The following is an 18,636-nucleotide window of genomic DNA, read 5'->3' as shown; positions in this document are numbered from 1 at the left end:
AATGCAGCGCTGCCTTCCCGGAATGCTGTGCTGAAGCATTTAAGTCGCTCGACGTCACCCATAGGAATAAAGTGGAGCGCGGCGCGACATAAGTGTTCACGGACGACTGGATCTGCACCTGAGAGACTGTTTACAGCGTGCATTTCCTCTCTCTCCCTCTAGTCACGCGCGCGCGCACCCTTCCGGGAGAAGAGCCCGTACAGCCCATACAAGGACCTTCCGCTCTATTTAACGTCAAGTAGACCCATACTCGAAAAAAACTCGCCGAAACTTGTGAGAAACCGGAAGGAGTATTTTTAATACAGAAATACTCCATCAAACGTCCAACATTAGTTTTTGAAACTTTGTCTATGTTTAGGATGGGAATCCAAGTCTTTAAAGGTGTAAAAAGCTCAGTATGCATGAAACAGCATTTCACCCCCCCTTTAAAAGCAGTGGTGGAATGTAACAAATTACAAATACTATTACTTTACTTAAAGGGTTAGTTCACACAAAAATGAAATTTATGTTATTAATGACTAACCCTAATGTCGTTCCACACCCATAAGACCTCCGTTCATCTTCAGAACACAGTTTAAGATATTTTATTAGTCAGAGAGCTTTTCTGTTCCTTCAATGAAAGTGTGTGCCAGGGATGGAAATTATCTTTTTTGTCCACTGGCCAATGTGGCTGGTTCTTGGCAGAAACCTAAAAAGAGGAAACCAAGGCCGAAAGCCGAAACACCAAAATAAATTATGCCAATTTTTTAGTACCATTGCATTTATGGCTAATGCTATGACTGTGTAACTTTACTAAAAATCAAGGCATTGCAATTGCATAAATTAATATTAAAGCAACACTGCGTAACTACAGTTGGGAAAAAATAATGTCCTTAACTACTGTTGTAAGCTGTCATCCTACAACAGGGGATGCCATCTCGCATGCATTTGTTGACATGACAACCCTGATAGCCCTGAACTAGTGATGCGCGGGTTGTCTCATAACCCGCGGACCCCGTATGTCTATTTAATGGTCGCGAGTGCGGGGCGGGTTGTAAAAATATATACAGTGGAGCGGGGCGGGCCAAATAATTTCATAAAAGCGGGTTGGTGCAGCACTAACCCCTCATTTACACTGAACACGTGTGTGGCCGCGGCGCATTACGGCTGCGACAAGGTTTTATTCCGTCCTCCACGCGGTGCTAACTCACACCGGGAGCATATCAGAAGCGGAGCGACTGGATGGGAGAGACCACGTGATTTGCCTTTCCGACGTCCATTTCTTGTCTCCTAATGCTGTTTCATGCATACTGAGCTTTTTACACTGTTAAAGACTTGGATTCCCATCCTGAACATGGACAAAGTTTCAAAAACCAAGTTGGACGTTTGATGGAGTATTTCTGTGTCAAAAATACTCCTTCCGGTTTCTCACAAGTTTCGGGGAGTTTTTTTCGAGTACGAGTCCGCTTGACGTCAACGGGTCGGAATGTCCTTGTGTGGGCATTAAACGCAAATGTTGACAGGCCAGAGGCCACTAAGTACAGTACATACCACGGATGTCCTGATGTTGCTGCTTCTCCTGTTTAATTTATTTCAGCCTCCAGATCTGATTCTGGATCATATATTATGTATTACTGGAATCTGATTAATAGCCATGGTTTATTAGGGTAACGTTTTCTTTTCAACGCGTACGATGTCAGCTTTCAGAAGCTCTCGCGCTCGTCATTCTTTAGCTCCGCCCACACGATGCGCTTCCATCCGCTTGTTTTTTTCCGGAAAGACTCGGTACAGCCTATCTTTCTTTTATAAATATAATAAAACTAAAGACTTTTTGGATATATGAAGGATGCAATACTACTCTATAGGTACTCAAGATTGACATGAGATTGACTGATCGAGTGTTTCACCCCCCCTTTAAGTACTGAGATTCAGTACTTCCTCCACCACTGATTAAAAGCTCAATTAAAATGAACTACACAGAATTTCTGGGGAAAAAAGAAGAAAAAAAAAGAATATGGCCCAATTATTGTAAATAAAAATATATAATAATAATAAGTTCAGTTGTTTGTATGAATTCAAATAATTAGACATGCTTTTGTTAATTTAAAATTTAATTAAACTATTAAAATGGAATCCAGGAAAATTTATACAGAAAACACAGAATTTAATAAAAAATCTAATTGATTTTGAGAAAAAATAAACTGGATTTCATAGGGCCCCTAATGTATTTTTTTTGCTACATTTTTAATAAATTGTTATATTTTTTCATGATTAAAAAATATAAAAACACTTGCTTTTGGATAATAAATAATACAATTTAATTTAACCACTTAAAGTTTTGTTGTTGTTGTTGTTAAGTGTGCACATAAAGCTGCTGCTCATAAAGCATGCGAGTACGGAACTTAGCACCTAGAGTTCTTTTTAGCTTCTTACTGGGCTTGAGCAGTAAAATGTTATACTTCTGTTTGGCTAGTATTAGTTATTTATATGTTTTTGAAATTGCTGATGACATTCATGCAATTTCAATTCAACTTTATATAAAGCTAAAATAACTGTTAAAAGCACTATTTATTTTATTTGTATCTTTGTTCTATTGTATTTATCTGTGCTTCTAATTTGCTTATTATATTTTACGCAGATTCACTCACCTACAAAATCACCCCCAATCATTCTATTATGAATAATTCTCTCCAAATAGAGCTATTCAAGTCTTTTTTTTCATATCACAATATACGGTATTTCACAAAAAACATTAACACAATGTCAGTTTTTTTGTCAGAATGTTTGAAAGAGAACTATGTCAATTCATAATTACCAAACATTACTTCTGTTACGATGCTGTAGGTAGCCAAGCTGGGCAGCCTGCAGAGAACTCGGAATCATCAGGACAGGAGGAACAGAGAAACGGCCTCAGGAAATCCTGCAAGGACAGAAAAACTGGGCATGAGGAGTTGACCTCTGCCACCACCACTCAGGGAGCTTCAGCCAATGAGAGGACTCACCCTGCAGGGGAGAGTGAGAACAGAGATGACAAGTGTAATGCAAAAATGGAGGGGGAAGGTAGCTCAGGTGTGACATGTACCTCAGGTGAGACTGACATCCCAAACGCTGCTCCTGATGCCACTGCCAATGATCTGGATTTTGACCTTTCGAGCGACAGCGAAAACGAGGGTAAAATAGGATTATCTGACAGTGATGGCGAAGGACAGGGGGTGGACGCTGGGAAATCCCAAAAAACTAAAAAGGAGTGTAAAAGCAAAGAGCGTGATGGGGATGGGGACAAACTGAGGACAGAAGGGGATGATGTACCAGAAGCAGATCCTGAGAGTCTCTGTGATTTAGGCAACGGCTGTTCCGACAAGAAGGAAGTTGAAACAGAGTCTCAAAACAGCGAGCAATCAGGTGTCACTATGGGTGAGGGGTCTTTAGATCATAGTATGGAGGATGAGGATGATGAGGAGGAGGAAGACATTGACCAGGACGACCACCTCATTTACTTGGAGGAGGTTTTGGTCCGCATCCACAGTGAGTATTACTCGCGCTATGACGCTTTCCTCAAGAAAGAGAGTTCGGAGACTCCGGACATGCGGAAAATCGTTCCTGAACTGAAAAGCCGCACGCTGGAGGGCACTACGATCATTTTCAGCGGCCTGTATCCCACCAACTACCCAATAGAGCGCACAAGAGAGTGGTATCACGCCAAGGCACTGGGTGCCAAGCTTGGCAAGAACTTGGTGCTCAATGCCAAAGACCCAAACCGCACCACCCATCTTATTGCTGCACGTGCAGGTGAGTCAAACATGTGTATAATACAAGTAAACAAAGGGACATTTTCCAAAGTGACTAGTCAGCAGTGCTTAGTAACTCATTACATGTAATCTGTATTACATAATCAGATAAAACATTATATTACATTTGAAAATACTTTGAAATAATCAGACAGTTACCGTATTTTCCGGACTATAAGTCGCACTTTTTTTCATAGTTTGGCTGGTCCTGCGACTTATAGTCAGGTGCGACTTATATATCAAATTTATTTCATACTGACTGACAAGAATAAACATATAGCCGCGAGAATGCGCTCTATGCTGCTCCTGTAGCCTAATATTTACTTATAGACAACAACTTAGAAAGACTGAACACAAACAAAATGCCCCCATAAAGAAAATCTTATTCTGCAAAACACAAACAGCATGTTGTAAAATATGCAGCGGAGAACGAGTCTCACAGCGTTCGTCTCGCGCGGCTGAGCCTCTCCCGGCAGAGAGTTCAAGCGTCTGTGGACTCGTTCCTTCAGCTCTGGCCATCTTGCTTACAGTCCGCAAGTAGATTTCTTTTTCTTCTTCATCACAGTTAAAGTAACCTCTGCTTTTCGCCAGTCCCTTACAAGTTTCTCACTCACTTCAAACTTTCTTTCTTCTGCTCGGGTTATGCAGTGAAGCGGGCAGGAGCGAGTGCACGCGAGCAGGTGCTCGCATGCGCGCGGCTCTGCGACTTATAGTCCAGTGCGTCTTATATATGTTTGTTTCCGCGTCATGACGCATTTTTTGACTGATGCGACTTATACTCCGGAGCGACTTATAGTCCGGAAAATACGGTACTTTTTTTGTTGATTTACATGATTACATGTTATTCTCACAATGGCAGTAAATTGTTCATAATTTATTATTTCTCCTTTCTACTTTTTTATCTTTTGGGGGTCCGGGGGCCATGCCCTCCACAATAAAATACTATATATTTTTAATTTAAATGCATAAATCTGGTGCATTTTGACAGTGAAATTAAGTGACTGGATCAATGAAGAAATTTGTTCTCTTGTAAACAGTTTTGTTCTATAAATAGTATTAAATAAATAAATAGTAATTTATTTATTGGTTACATGGATATGAATGGTGATGGTAGGGCACATTAGTCACAAACAACATAAAGTAAATTATATTTAATGAATGGTCGGACATGTCAAGTAAACAGTTGAACCATCAAAAATATGTACTAAAATGTTGCCTTTGTTGAATTAATTTAATTCAACAAAGAATAATTAGTAATACATATTTATTATACAGTTATTATAATGTACATAATTACAGTCTGGAACCAGTCCATGGTTCCCAGAGTGCTGAGGAGACCTCCCTTTGAAATGCTTCATGCAAGCGAGCTGAATGTGCTCTCATTTGCACTGCACTTGCACTATAGCATGTGGGAAGGAAGTAGGGCACATGCAAGTGCTCTCTGTTAGTGGTGCTTTTATGCAGTTTAGGGGGGAAAGACTATATGATAAGGCTGACACCTAGATGAGCCTAAAGTGTTCTAAACAGAGCGCAGGTTGTAACACTTCAAGCATTCGATTCCTGCTGTGCCCCGTTCACGTGCTGCATGCTTATGGAGACAGAACTAGCTCCTTTTGCTCGGCGGTAGCGATTTGTCTGCTATGGGGCTGTTAAGGGACATTATATTTCTGGCTCATATACATTCATAAATATAATATATTCATATTCAGTGCTTGAAGTGGAAAGGGGGGGGGGGGGGTTGGTTGTCTCCCTCGGTTGCAAGGGTTTAGTTTTGGTTTGAACATTTGGGGGTTGAAGTGTAAACAGATTAACGGGGACCCAAGCCGTGCTCCCTTGTGATGGTATTTTGTTTGTTTATTTTTTTTAAATGGTAATCACATGCAAAGCTGGCTGATAACAACTGCTAAAGTAGCCAATAGTTAACAATCACTTGTTTACAAAGTGTCATGGGAAGTCGAGCCATTATTACTTGAAATTATCCTAAATTTCCTGTCATCTCTTGGAATATCTGAAAGCCAAGTTTTTCCTAATATCTGTCATTATTAGCAGAGCAAATTTTAAACATGGTTAAAAAAATTTTTATCGATAATTCAGGAAAGTCCAGACTTAAAAGATTTTGATTCTAATTTGCACTTGGCTTTATGAAAAAAAAACATAAGCCCCATTTCCACCAAAATGAACCTGTTCCAGGAGACATCATTTAGGGTGCTTTCACACCTGCCTCATTTAGGGTGCTTTCACATCTCTAGTTCGGTTCATTTGGTCAGAACCAAGGGCAAACAATTATACATTGTTGCATTTTTCAGCTTTTTTGGTTCCTTTTCACACCACACTGATTGCTTTGGTCCGAACCAGTTGAAACGAACCAAAACGCAGGCACGTGACAACATCCACATCACTCATTGGCCATGGCGCATTTCCTAAACTGCTTTTCGATTGGTCAGAATTTACGTGTGGGAAAATTCCAACAGAAGAGACAAAGCCAGCAAACTATAATAACACTATGAAGAGACGACTGCGCGGGCTGGTTTTGTCCCTAGCCATTAATCTACTACACTGTGTGTATTTACCACAGTATGCAAATACATTTCTATAAAGAAGCGCAGATGTGACTTGAAAACAACGTTCTAATGCACTGCAGACGGTGAGTGCGCATCGCTCGTCACTTCAAGAGGAGGCGTGCATTAATTATTAACTCTTGACATGCTCATCTTCCGAAAATATTGCCAACGATCTTTCAGGTAATAATATCATGCACACAATGTCAGCGCAGCTAACTACGGCAGCTGGTTCAGTCCAAAAATGATCAGTACTTTTGCAGTTGGTTCTGTTCGAGGTCGTATCACGTTCTCACCACAAACGAACCGCTCCAGCGTTCGTTTGAAATCGTACCGAGATCACCTCTTCAAGGAGGTCTCGGTACGCTTGTTTGGTCCGCTTTTGGTGCGCACCCGAGTGCGATTGCTGCTTTCAGACCTGACCAAATGAACCGCACCAAAGAGGGAAACGAACTCTAGTACGATTCAACCGAACTAAATGAGGCAGGTGTGAAAGCACCCTTAGTTCGGTTGAATCGTACTAGAGTTCGTTTCCCTCTTTGGTGCGGTTCATTTGGTCAGGTCTGAAAGCAGCAATCGCACTTGTGTGTGCACCAAAAGCGGACCAAACAAGCGTACGGAGACCTCCTTGAAGAGGTGATCTCGGTACGATTTCAAACGAACTCTGGAGCGGTTTGTTTGTGGTGAGAACGTGATCCGACCTCGAACAGAACCAACTGATCATTTTTGGACTGAACCAGCTGCCGTAGCTGCGCTGACATTGTGTGCATGATATTATTACCTGATAGATCGTTGGCAATATTTTCGGAAGATGAGCATGTCAAGAGTTAATAATTAATGCACGCCTCCTCTTGAAGTGACGAGTGATGCGCGCTCGCCGTCTGCAGTGCATTAGAACGTTGTTCTCTTTCATCATCTCGTTTCGAGATCCACCTATGGGAAGGGCATCCGTACCTGACCTCTGCAGAAGCATCCAATTGCACCAAGTCTGACAAGACAGGCAGGAGCGCGCAGCCAATGCCCAGTAAGGCCCCACCCCTTACCAGCGGGCATATATGGGCTGCATACGCTACTGTACATCAGTTGACATTCGCTTCTCGCGATCTCTGCACTGACACAGTTCGGTTAGATTTGCGCTGCTCACTTATTGTCTGCAGGAGGAAATATCGCCAGATCAGCCTCCACCGGGCGTGACAGTTCTATTCTGCCACATTCTGTGTCTGCATTCGGAGCCGCTCGCGCTCTCGTCCGTCTTCCTGTTCCACGGCTGCCGCCACGGACCTTTCTGAGTTTTTCGCGGGTATGTCGCTCTCTCAGTCTTCTCCTTCTGTGTCTAGCCTATTACGGGCCTGCCCGGCCGCGTGTGGGTCTCTTATCGCCGCTAAGGATTTTCACCCTTTCTGTGTGGTCTGCTTGGGCCTCAAGCACGCAGAGGAGGCAATAGAGAACCCGGAGAACTGCAGTTACTGCCTGGTACTGCCTAAGAAACTCCTGCGACACCGCCTTAAAGTTGCCGCTACTCAGTGTGGCGAGCTTGACTTGTCGTACTCGGATATGGAACACGGTGACGATAGCGCGCTACCGGGGACCTCCCGGGGCGCGACGGCTCTTGTTTTGGCTGACCAGCCCAATCCTGAGTTCCCCGAAGAGGACATCTTCACGGGTAACCTCCCGCTCGCCGACGATCTTGCCGGGTCCGGTGATTACGACGACGCGGGCCTTCTTGGAATTTCGGAGGACGAGGAGGCCATCCCGCCCTCTGTTATTCCCCAGGCTAGCGCCCCCGCGGCCTTGCCTGAATCCATCCTCCTGGATGTGTGTGAACGAGCGGCCGCTCGTCTCAAGATTAAATGGCCGGCTCCACAGAGCGCCACCGACCAGGAGAGGGATATTTATGACGGTAAAGTGTTGGGAGCCCCCCCCGGCCCGAGGAAAGAACTCTTTCCCGTTCTTCCAGCGTGCGCTAAGCACATGAGGCACTACTGGAACGACCCGCTCGATCTTAAACACGGTCTCGCGGGACAGGAGGTTAAAGATATGGCGGCTCGCGGCATGGGCGAACCGCCTGCCATTGAGCCCTCCATTGCCAGACACCTCAACCCAGTCCAGGGAGGGCTGCCCGCCCCCCCGAAGCCGGTCCTTCCTAACAGGATGGACCGTTTTTCTGCCTCGGTGCACCAGGCCGTTTATAAATCCTCGGCCTTGGCTGTTAGGACTCTGAATGTCTCCTCCCTCCTTTCCGCTTACCAAGCGGAGATCCTGGACGATCTGGGCCAGCAGTTAGATAAGGGATCTTCTCCCTCTCCTGCACTGTGGAAGGAGATCATCACGGTTAACGACCTCGTTCTCCGTAATGCTCGTCAGGTCGTCCAAACCTGCGGGCGCTCTATGGCGCTTTCCGTGGTAGGAGAGCGCTCGCTCTGGCTCAACCTGTCTGGTCTCCCGGATAGTGAAAAGAAACGTATCGCAGGCGCCCCGGTAGAGCCCGGCCGGGCTCTCTTTGGCCCCGCAGTTGCTATGATGCAACAACGATGCGACGACAAGAAGGAGCACGAGGCCTTCATATTGTATCTTCCCAGGAAGACGGTCCCACGCCAGGCGCCCCCTGTGCGTTTGCCTAACCCCCCGGTCCCGGGACGTAATTTTAATCAGGTCAAGGAAAAGCCTCGAAAGAAGTTTTCTGGGCTTTCTCCCTGCCCCAGAACCCCTGTCCAAAGGACGGAAGGTTCCTGCTGTAGGGTGTCCCCCTCCCGTGGCTGCCCAGCCCATATGTTTAGTGGACGATGTGTGTTCCCCCCTGTTCAAGGGGATTGTCGTGAGGAAAAGTTCAAAAGCAGTGTAACCACACCGCACATACTGTGTTCCCCTCACCCAAATAATAAAGGCTTCGGCCCCAGTGTTTCCCAGAAAACACAACACACACAAAAACACAATAAATCTAACGAATCAAATGAATTCGTCACAGCGAGATACCCTCTCAATGTAGGGAAATACCCTTTCTCTCGTAATGGTGAACCTGCACGTGTCGTCCCTAGTTTCTCCACTAGAGGGCGCCATTGCATCACAAATAAGCCAGCTAGGCATGCTCGAAGCCGGCACGGCCTGGACGAGCATTCACACGAGCTGTGTGTCAGCCTGGCTTACTGTATTACGCATGATATTACAGGGCTATCGTCTGCAGATTGCTATGAAACATCCACGTTTCAGCAGCGTTCTCTTTTCTCACACAGAGGAAAGCACGGCCCACGTCCTGAAGGAGGAAATCTCCTCTCTTCTAAACAAAGGTGCGATTCAGGTGGTTCCCCACAATCTGATAAACCAGGGTTTCTTTTCCCGTTATTTCCTGGTCACAAAGAAGGACGGTTCCCTCCGTCCTATTCTGGACCCCAGGGTGTTGAACAAACATTTGAGGAAATACAGATTCATAATGTTAACCCTTGGTTCGCTCGCCCGTGTCATGAAACGGAACGACTGGTTCACATCGGTCGATCTGAGAGATGCTTTTCTCCACATAAGCATTTATCCACCACACCGGAAGTTTCTTCGTTTCGCCTATCAAGGCATTTGTTACGAACTCACGGTGCTTCCGTTCGGGCAAAAATTAAGCCCCCGAACTTTCTGTTTGCGTGTGGAAGCGGGCTTCACTCCCCTAAGAATGTCTGGTCTACGGATCCTGACATACATATGCGATTGGCTCATCATAGCCGATTCGTGGGAAAAGGTGTTGCAGGACACCTCCCGTGTGCTCGCGCACACCCGATCTCTGGACTTCAGGGTGAATGTGAACAAGAGCAGCTTTACACCCAGTCAGAGGGTGATCTTCCAGGGCATGGAGCTGAACTCAGTCTCCATGCGAGCGCGTCTCTCTCAGGAGCGCGTTCTCTCTCTGACGAACTGTCTGTCACAGTTCAGAGAGGGGGCGAGGGTGCGATATCGCACATGTCTCAGGCTACAGGGTCTTATGGCTTTAGCTATCCAGTTTTTGCCACTAGGACCCCTGAGGATGAGGGCGTTCATGAAATGGGTTTTGTCACTACATTTCAGCCCGTTACACGATCTTTGCCGCTCTGTAACAGTGACGCGCACCTGCGCTGCAGCTCAGCGCCACTGGAAGAGCGCGGACTTTTACGCACAGGGTACCCCTCTGGGGACTGTCATGTTGCGGAAAGTCGTGACGACGGACGCGTCCCTAACAGGCTGGGGTGCCACCCAGGAGGGCAGAACTGTGAACGGTTTGCGGCCGAGCAAACTACGTTCAGAGCACATAGATTATTTAGAGCTTCTAACCAATTAGAAGGCTCTGAATCATTTTCTGCCTCGTCTGCAGGGACATCATGTGCTCGTACGCTGCGACGATACCACGACAGTGGCTATCAATCGTCAAGGCGGCGCGCGCTCGCCGAAGCTTCATGCCCTAGCTTACAAGCGTTTGGTATGGAGCGGGCGAGTTTTCCTGTCGTTACGCGCGACTCATGTTCCGGGAATTCTGAACAGAGGCGCGGATCTTCTATCGAGGGGGTACCCGCTCTTCGGAGATTGGCACCTCCACCCTCAGATAGTAGACATGATATGGACAAAGCGCCGTGGCTGGCAGAGATAATCCCTCTGTTGTATGCCCACCCGTGGTGCCTCCCCCTCCGCACAGACCTATTGTCTTAAGCGAACGGGGAGATTTATCACCCACACCCGGACAGGGTAGCTCTCTGGGCTTGGCCCGTGAGAGGACGAACCTAAGCGCGTTAGGGCTTCCCCCGCGCGTGGTGGCTACTATACAGAATGCCAGGGCCGTTTCTACACGGTCCTTGTATGGCTGTAAGTGGCAGGTGTTCGATGAGTGGTGTGATGGGCGGGGTCTCACGTCATATCAGTGCTCAGTCGCTGATATCTTGTGTTTCCTCCAAGACCTTATGGATAAGGGCAGGTCTTTTTCCACTATTAAGGTCTATCTGGCAGCTATCTCTGCTTGTCATGTGGGTTTTGAGGGCTCAACGGTTGGGCAGCATTCTCTAATCCGCAGATTTATGAAGGGCGCCCGTCGCTCCTTGCCAGTCATTAGGAGAACGATCCCTGAATGGGACCTCTCCATGGTGCTGGAAGCTCTGTCTCAATTCCCTTTTGAGCCTCTGGGGAATATTCCCCTTAAGTTGCTGTCCTTCAAAACAGCCTTGCTCTTGGCCTTGGCGTCAGCCAAACGTGTCAGTGAGTTACATGCACTCTCGGTCCACCCCTCGTGCATCAATTTCTCTCTGGGTGGAGATAAGGTTTTCCTCAAGCCTAATCCAGCATTCATGCCGAAATGTTTCCCTGCGTTCACATCGGAGGTGTTGGAGCTATCCGCTTTTCACCCTCCGCCCTTTTCCTCCGCGGAGGATCAGAGGCTAAATGCCCTGTGTCCAGTCCGTGCGTTACAAACGTATGTGTCTAGGACCAGCGCGTTCCGGAAGAGTGACCAACTCTTCGTTTCATGGGCTCCTCCTCGCAAAGGGGATCCCCTGTCTAAACAACGCCTCTCACATTGGCTTGTGGACGCTATAATCTTGGCATATGAATCAAAGGGAGTGCAACCCCCAGGGAACATCAGAGCTCATTCCACGAGGGGCTTGGCCGCCTCTTGGGCTCTGTTCAGGGGAGTATCACTGCAGGATATCTGTTCTGCGGCCAGTTGGGCTTCTCCCCATGCGTTTGTGCGTTACTACAGGCTGGATGTCACCAGAACCTCAGTAGCACATTCGGTCTTGGGGGTGGGGTCTTCCTAACCCTGCCTTCCTTATGTGTGACACACATAGCCTATGTTTCATGTCCTGCTTCACACCGCAGTTACGCGGTTGCGTCGGTGTGGCGAGTTCATGATTATTAGACGCGTCGTGCACCGCCCCTCGGGGTGACCGTCTTTTTCTGGCTAACAGGACCTCACTGTGAGTGTATTGGGCAATCGGGGAGCTGTCCATGTCTCTCCCATAGGTGGATCTCGAAACGAGATGATGAAAGAGAACAATAGGTTACTATCGTAACCCCGGTTCTCTGAAACATCGAGTGGAGAGATCCACCAGCGTTGCCCCGCTTACCGCACGAGAAGCGAATATACTTACTGATGTACAGTAGCGTATGCAGCCCATATATGCCCGCTGGTAAGGGGTGGGGCCTTACTGGGCATTGGCTGCGCGCTCCTGCCTGTCTTGTCAGACTTGGTGCAATTGGATGCTTCTGCAGAGGTCAGGTACGGATGCCCTTCCCATAGGTGGATCTCTCCACTCGATGTTTCAGAGAACCGGGGTTACGATAGTAACCTATTGTTTTCACGTCGCATCCGCGCTTCATTATAGAAATGTTTTGTTTGCATACTGTGGTAAATACACACATTGTAATAGATTATGGCCAGGGACAAAACTGGCCCGCGCAGTCGTCTCTTCATAGTGTTATTATAGTTTGCTGGCTTTGCCTCTTCTGCTGGAATTTTCCCACACGTAAATTCTGACCAATCGAAAAGCAGTTTAGGAAATACGCCATGGCCAATGAGTGATTGGGATGTTGTCACGTGCCTGCGTTTTGGTTCGTTTCAACTGGTTCGGACCAAAGCAATCAGTGTGGTGTGAAAAGGAACCAAAAAAGCTGAAAAAATGCAACAATGTATAATTGTTTGCCCTCGGTTCAGACCAAATGAACCGAACTAGAGATGTGAAACACCCTTAGACCCTTGTCCCTGCGGTTGAAAACACAGAGTACCACCCCAAAGTCTCTAGTTCCTGGCTATAACTCTTGTAATCGTTTTAATCATTTGTTACAATAAGGTTATTCACCATTAAGGGAAAACACCATTATATTTACAATCACTTCTTAATACTCGTAACATTAGTCGTAATCTGTGCTCTAGCGATTTCATTAATTTATGTATTCCTAAAGTCTGCACTGGTTTTTCAGTTTTCTGCTGCCTTGGAATCAATTGCAGCAGACTTTAAAGCTTCGTTTATTTATTTAACTCTCCTCCTTTAAGAATTCAGTTTGGTCAATTATACAAGATTGCTTTACTTGTTTTTAGTTATTTGTGTGTTTTATATGTTATGTTTATTGCTGTATTTTTTAAATTCATTTTATGTTTTTATTGTATTGCACCTGCGTCTTATTCTGTTTTTTGGCCAGGTCGTCATTGTAAATGAAAACCTATTCTCAACTGACCTACTCGGTTAAATAAAGGAAATATATAATTACAAGTTAGACCATTGATGGCTCACCATTATTACCTATGCTTAGGCTAATGTTAACTTTCCTCTTTTTTTCCTATAGCATTATGAAAAATAGCAACCTACACATTTAGAAATTACAACATGCCACAATTGTAATATAAATCTTTAATGAAAAATTTATTCCCCTAACAGATGATCTATTATAAATAAACTTTAAATTTACCACAATAAATACAGTAAAATGTGATCAATTCTTGTAAAGGAGGTCATGAGTAGTTTAAAATGCTTGGAGGATGATGTTTTCCCCTCTTTTCATCATCTTTTTATTGGCTGTTTTTAGATTTTGTTCGACTTTCTCTTTAGTGTTTTTCTACAGTCTCAATATAATTCAAATGGGTTGCTCATATTATCATCAGCATTGTGTCAGGAACAGCTTGTGCAAATATTATCACGTTTTTGGAGCGTGCTGGTGAACTCGCATGCTACTCATGCAAAATAAAACAACTGGGCTTCAGTGACTGTAATCTTGCACAGACGTTTGAACCATTCAGTTCGTACAGATTATAGCTCCTGATTCTATGTCTATGTCGGAGTTAGAAAAAGTGAGGGAACGCTGCAGATTAAAATAAAGTGCTGGTACTGTGTTCGGTGCATACCAGCCCACTTTGAGCACTTTTCATATTTATATATTCCAGGCATTATATTTCCAGTTAATTTTGAGACTATGGCAGGACAAATTAGAATGTGTTGAGCCACCACTGTCTAGTTAATGAATGGAAAACACTGTAAGGTCTTCCAGATTTGTGGAATTGCACACACTGACCAGCCACTACTCATGAAAACTGAGACCCACACAGCATTTGATCACTGGATTTACAGAAATCATTTCACTTTTAGTGTTTTCTCAACATTGTGACATTGAATCAGCGCCTAACAAGCACATTCATTATTATTTGAATTATTGCTCGGTGAGTTACCAATTTTAAGTGACCAAGTTAGGTCAAAAATGAATTGGAAGTCAATAATAATACAAATACATAATACAATTAAGTTTTAGTTTAATAGTTTATTCGGTCATTCATCCAAAGACGAAAAAAAACAACATAAAACAAAAACAAAACAAAAAATTAAAAAAGAACACAGCATTTTAAATTAAATTATATAATCCTTCGACGTTTGACAGACAAGGACAAAGACCGAAAGGGTCTAGGCGGAAGTCTGAACGTATTAACGTAGCCCTCTTACTATAGGACAATATATCAAGAAGAAAACAAAATCATACATACTTTACTTTACTTTACTTTACCAAAAACTGAAATTAAAACAGAATTAAATAAAAGTTAATCATCTTCTTCCCATTAGTTCACACCTTTGTTGTAATAATAATCATTTAATTAATCATTTATTTATTTATTTATTTTATAATTCTAATACCTTATATTTTTCAATGATTCTAGATTTGTATTTTTTTAAAATAATTTAACTATATAGCACCCTTTTAATTTATCATCTAAACTATTCCACAGATTTACCCCTCTGACTGTAATACATTTATTTTATTTGTTCTCACACTGTTTTTTTGAAAAAATACCTATTCCTCTGAGGTTATATTGTCTCTCTGAGCTTGAACATCTCCTGGAGACTGTGAGGGAGCTGATTGGTGCATTGTGTCATAAGCAGCAGGGAAGAATTTATTCCAGAATCAGAGGTCACCACAAATGATAGGCGTAGTAAAATGATTAGCACTTTGTTTCTCTAATTGCTCATTATCTGTAAGAGAAAAAAAAGTTGTTAGTAGCAGGATAGGTTTTGAATGTCAGTTCCTGTACAGTCCTTTATCAGTCCAGGTGTACCACAGCACCTTTAGAGAGGTCACTGTTACTATGATGCCCTCTTTTGTCCAGTCATGACTGACTGCAGAGTGCAGACACACCAGACACCTTTTCTTTTCCAGACAAAAGATTTTCAACAGTAGCACAATGTTCTTTTATATGCACGCTTATGTTTCGGTGAGGATGTTCGCATGTAACATTGACTATTGAAAGTCATGATTATACAGTCTATGACACGAGTTTGCACGAGTTTGCATTGTACAGTTTGCACAATGATAAGGACCAATGACACTGTACAGTTTATATTCACTTCTATGTAGTTTACATTCTAAATATTTTATTGTTAAACATTATTTCATACATAGTTAATATTTAATTAGGAAAACAGTCTGCTAAGTCATGTGGTGAAATCTATTTTACTTACTGAAAATATTACTTGATATTCAGTCAAACCTATGACACTATGACATGTATTAAAAATAATAAAATATTTAAAAAAATTTAACTATGAAGTAATCAAATAAATAGGAAGACTACATTTTTCAGGGAACTAGGCATGTTTTAAACTAGATTAAGATTTATTTATTATTTTTTCTCATTTGTCATTGTTACGCGTTTACAGAAACACGTTTACGTTTAATAAATTCCTGGATGCCCAACAAAAATTGGTATAATTGCGTCCCAGAACTGTTTCGTATGATTGCGTTCATAAACATGAAACGTTTTTTAATGCCACACAGTCTTGGAGATTCATGAACTTTGTTTATTCAAGTTGAGTCTATTGTTCCTTCGTGCTCATCTTGACAATAACCCCCCACCCCCCCACACACATACACTGAGACACACACTTGGACGATCAAGTGCAAATGTAATTACTGTAGAGTGCTGTCTAATTGGCCACCATTAAGCTTTAAGCAAACATTTCCACACTCCAATGTCACCACACTGTCACATTAACTGTTATCGCCCCCCTCGTCCGTCAGCACCCTCAGCTCTGCCAAACACAGCGACTACAAGACTGTTTAAATGTTGAACGGCTAATGAGAGGAAGAGTGGAAGGAAATCCACAAAGCCAGACTAGGAGGGAAAAAAAAGCGGGGAGCTGCCAAACTTTTTCTTCCTGTACTGAATATTTTTGATAGCTTTTTACAGATCTCAGCCTTTGCTGCCAAATTATTTGTCTGGTGGCTGGATTGTGTAATTGTGTGGATGTCCTTCTCGCTTTCTGATCCCTCGCTTTTACAGACACAACTTCACACATGATCAATTCAGACGAGAGCGGCGAAACAGGACGTTCCATAATGAAAGTCAGTAGGTGGCTGTGAGCAGATTTAATTCATGTCCTGTTTGGACCAACATGATTAGTGTCCTTTGATAAGACAAGCATAACTTTGTTCATGGCGCTACACTAATTTTGACTATACTGGTAGAAAAATATGTATGCATATAGACAGCAGGCAGAGGTAGAATTGTCTAACGGTGTTCTTTACATGTGCGCAAAACACTCATTTTCTGCATTGTCTATTTGATGCTTTAAATTTCCTCAAAATGCAAGGGGGTTGAAAACAATAAAATCAATGCAAATCTCCTGTAATTGAATAATACTTTATGAACCCAATCACTTCATCAAAAAGTGCTTCGCTGCTGGCTTTCAGTAATTCAGTTCCATCAGAAAAGCTTTTGTAGAAAGTTAAATGCTGTTGAGTTTTCAAATTTCGGAATGTTTTTTATTTTATTTCGTATTGCAGATATTTTATAAACTTTTATTAAATTATACACTACAGTTCAAAAGTATGGGCTCTGTAAGATTTTAATGTATTAAAAAGAAGTTTTTTATGTTACCAAGTTTGCATTTATTTGATAAAATATATTAAAAACATTGCATGGATTTTGTATTTGTGTGCACATGAGGTCTCACGAAAAATCTCCGCCTAATTAACAGCACTTGAGTAAGCAAATGAAATTGTTCTTAACCCTGTTCTAATCTTAGTGATTTTGAGGTATTCTAAATGAGAGCCTGTGTGCACAAGGTTCGTCATTTGCCATTTCTTTTCATATAAGGGCTTTCCGAGCGACACCGTTCAGTGCTATCTGTAGATGCGTTCTTGACAGATGAATTGAATTAAAATAGAAATATTTTGTAACATTATAAATGCCTTTACTGTCACTTGATCATTTTATTGTGTCCTTGTAGAACAGTAGTGTGTGCTTTATAAAATATCAGCAATATAAGACAATTGTTTGATGTGTTAATAAATGGCAGTAATATATATCTATAATAATATAGTAATGTAGTTACCTCATAGTTGCTATCTAGAGAAGCATGTTACTTATTCCATTCAATTTGAGAATCACATCTGTTCTCAAGGTCAAAATTGTAGTGTTTTTTTTCTTCTGTATTTTCGATAAGCAGTACCAGTAATTACACTGGAGGAGTAGAAAGATGTCTTGGCATTGGTGGTAAACTTTTTTTCTTTCCTTAACACATTCAATTCAGATGGCAATTTTCTTTTGCTGTGGCACTGCACTGTACATTTATCACTGCTGATATTGGAGCAAGAGACACTGGCAAGAAACGTGTTGTTTATCTCCATTTTTCATGTGTGTGTCTCTGTTAGGTACAGAGAAAGTTCGTCAAGCTCTGGGCTATAAACATCTTCATGTGGTGAATCCTGATTGGCTGTGGGGCTGCTTAGAGCGCTGGGAGCGAGTAGAGGAGCAACTCTTTCCCCTCAAAGAGGACTATAACAAATCACACAGGTATTCTCTTGCAGTCTTTCTTGCTTTTCTTTAATCCTTTGTTCACTTGTGCCTTTCAGTATTAAGACTGTAACAACAACATTCTTTTTTTATCATTATTTTAATGGTTTTTCACTTGCTGGACTGCAATATTCATGAATAGAATATGAAACACTGAGCTTCTTACAGTTGCCAATAAATCTTTCAGCTTGTACTGACTGACTTTTGCAGTATTATAGAATTGCCCAAAAATGGCCCTCATTTTGTTCCAAATGCACATGAATTTCCTTCGTGGCAAACAAAAGATGTCAATGGGAAGTGAATTGTGAATCACTGTCAAACATGATTTTTCAGTCTCTTTGTTCACACAGTCAATATATGTCTTCAGAAGACTTGAAATATAGCACACAACTGAACTACCGATACTGTGGTGAATTTAAACGCTCTCTCATTGGATCTCCAGCACTGTATCGCGTCTGTCACGAGATCGGCCCGTGTGTGAGCTCGCGCTGCATTCGTTGTCCGCGCAGCTCAAATGAGCGCAGTTCCGTTCAGACTT

At 43.1% G+C, this 18,636-nt stretch overlaps 1 protein-coding gene across 1 annotated transcript in view; it reads left to right on the top strand.

Annotated features, from left to right (window-relative positions):
- The window catches only part of ctdp1 (CTD (carboxy-terminal domain, RNA polymerase II, polypeptide A) phosphatase, subunit 1), a 140,447-nt gene that overhangs the window by 18,073 nt on the left and 103,738 nt on the right, over positions 1–18,636 (top strand). The window contains exons 8-9 of the mRNA XM_067425771.1: positions 2,824–3,768; positions 17,957–18,098. Of these exons, the coding sequence (XP_067281872.1) occupies positions 2,824–3,768; positions 17,957–18,098 (1,087 nt within the window). The remainder of the gene's footprint in view (positions 1–2,823; positions 3,769–17,956; positions 18,099–18,636) is intronic.

The sequence above is a fragment of the Pseudorasbora parva genome, chromosome 19 (assembly GCF_024679245.1).
Source record: "Pseudorasbora parva isolate DD20220531a chromosome 19, ASM2467924v1, whole genome shotgun sequence".
In the NCBI taxonomy this organism is placed as follows: Eukaryota; Metazoa; Chordata; class Actinopteri; order Cypriniformes; family Gobionidae; genus Pseudorasbora; species Pseudorasbora parva.
Note: the sequence above shows the minus strand (reverse complement) of the source record. Positions and strands in the feature narration are given on the sequence as shown.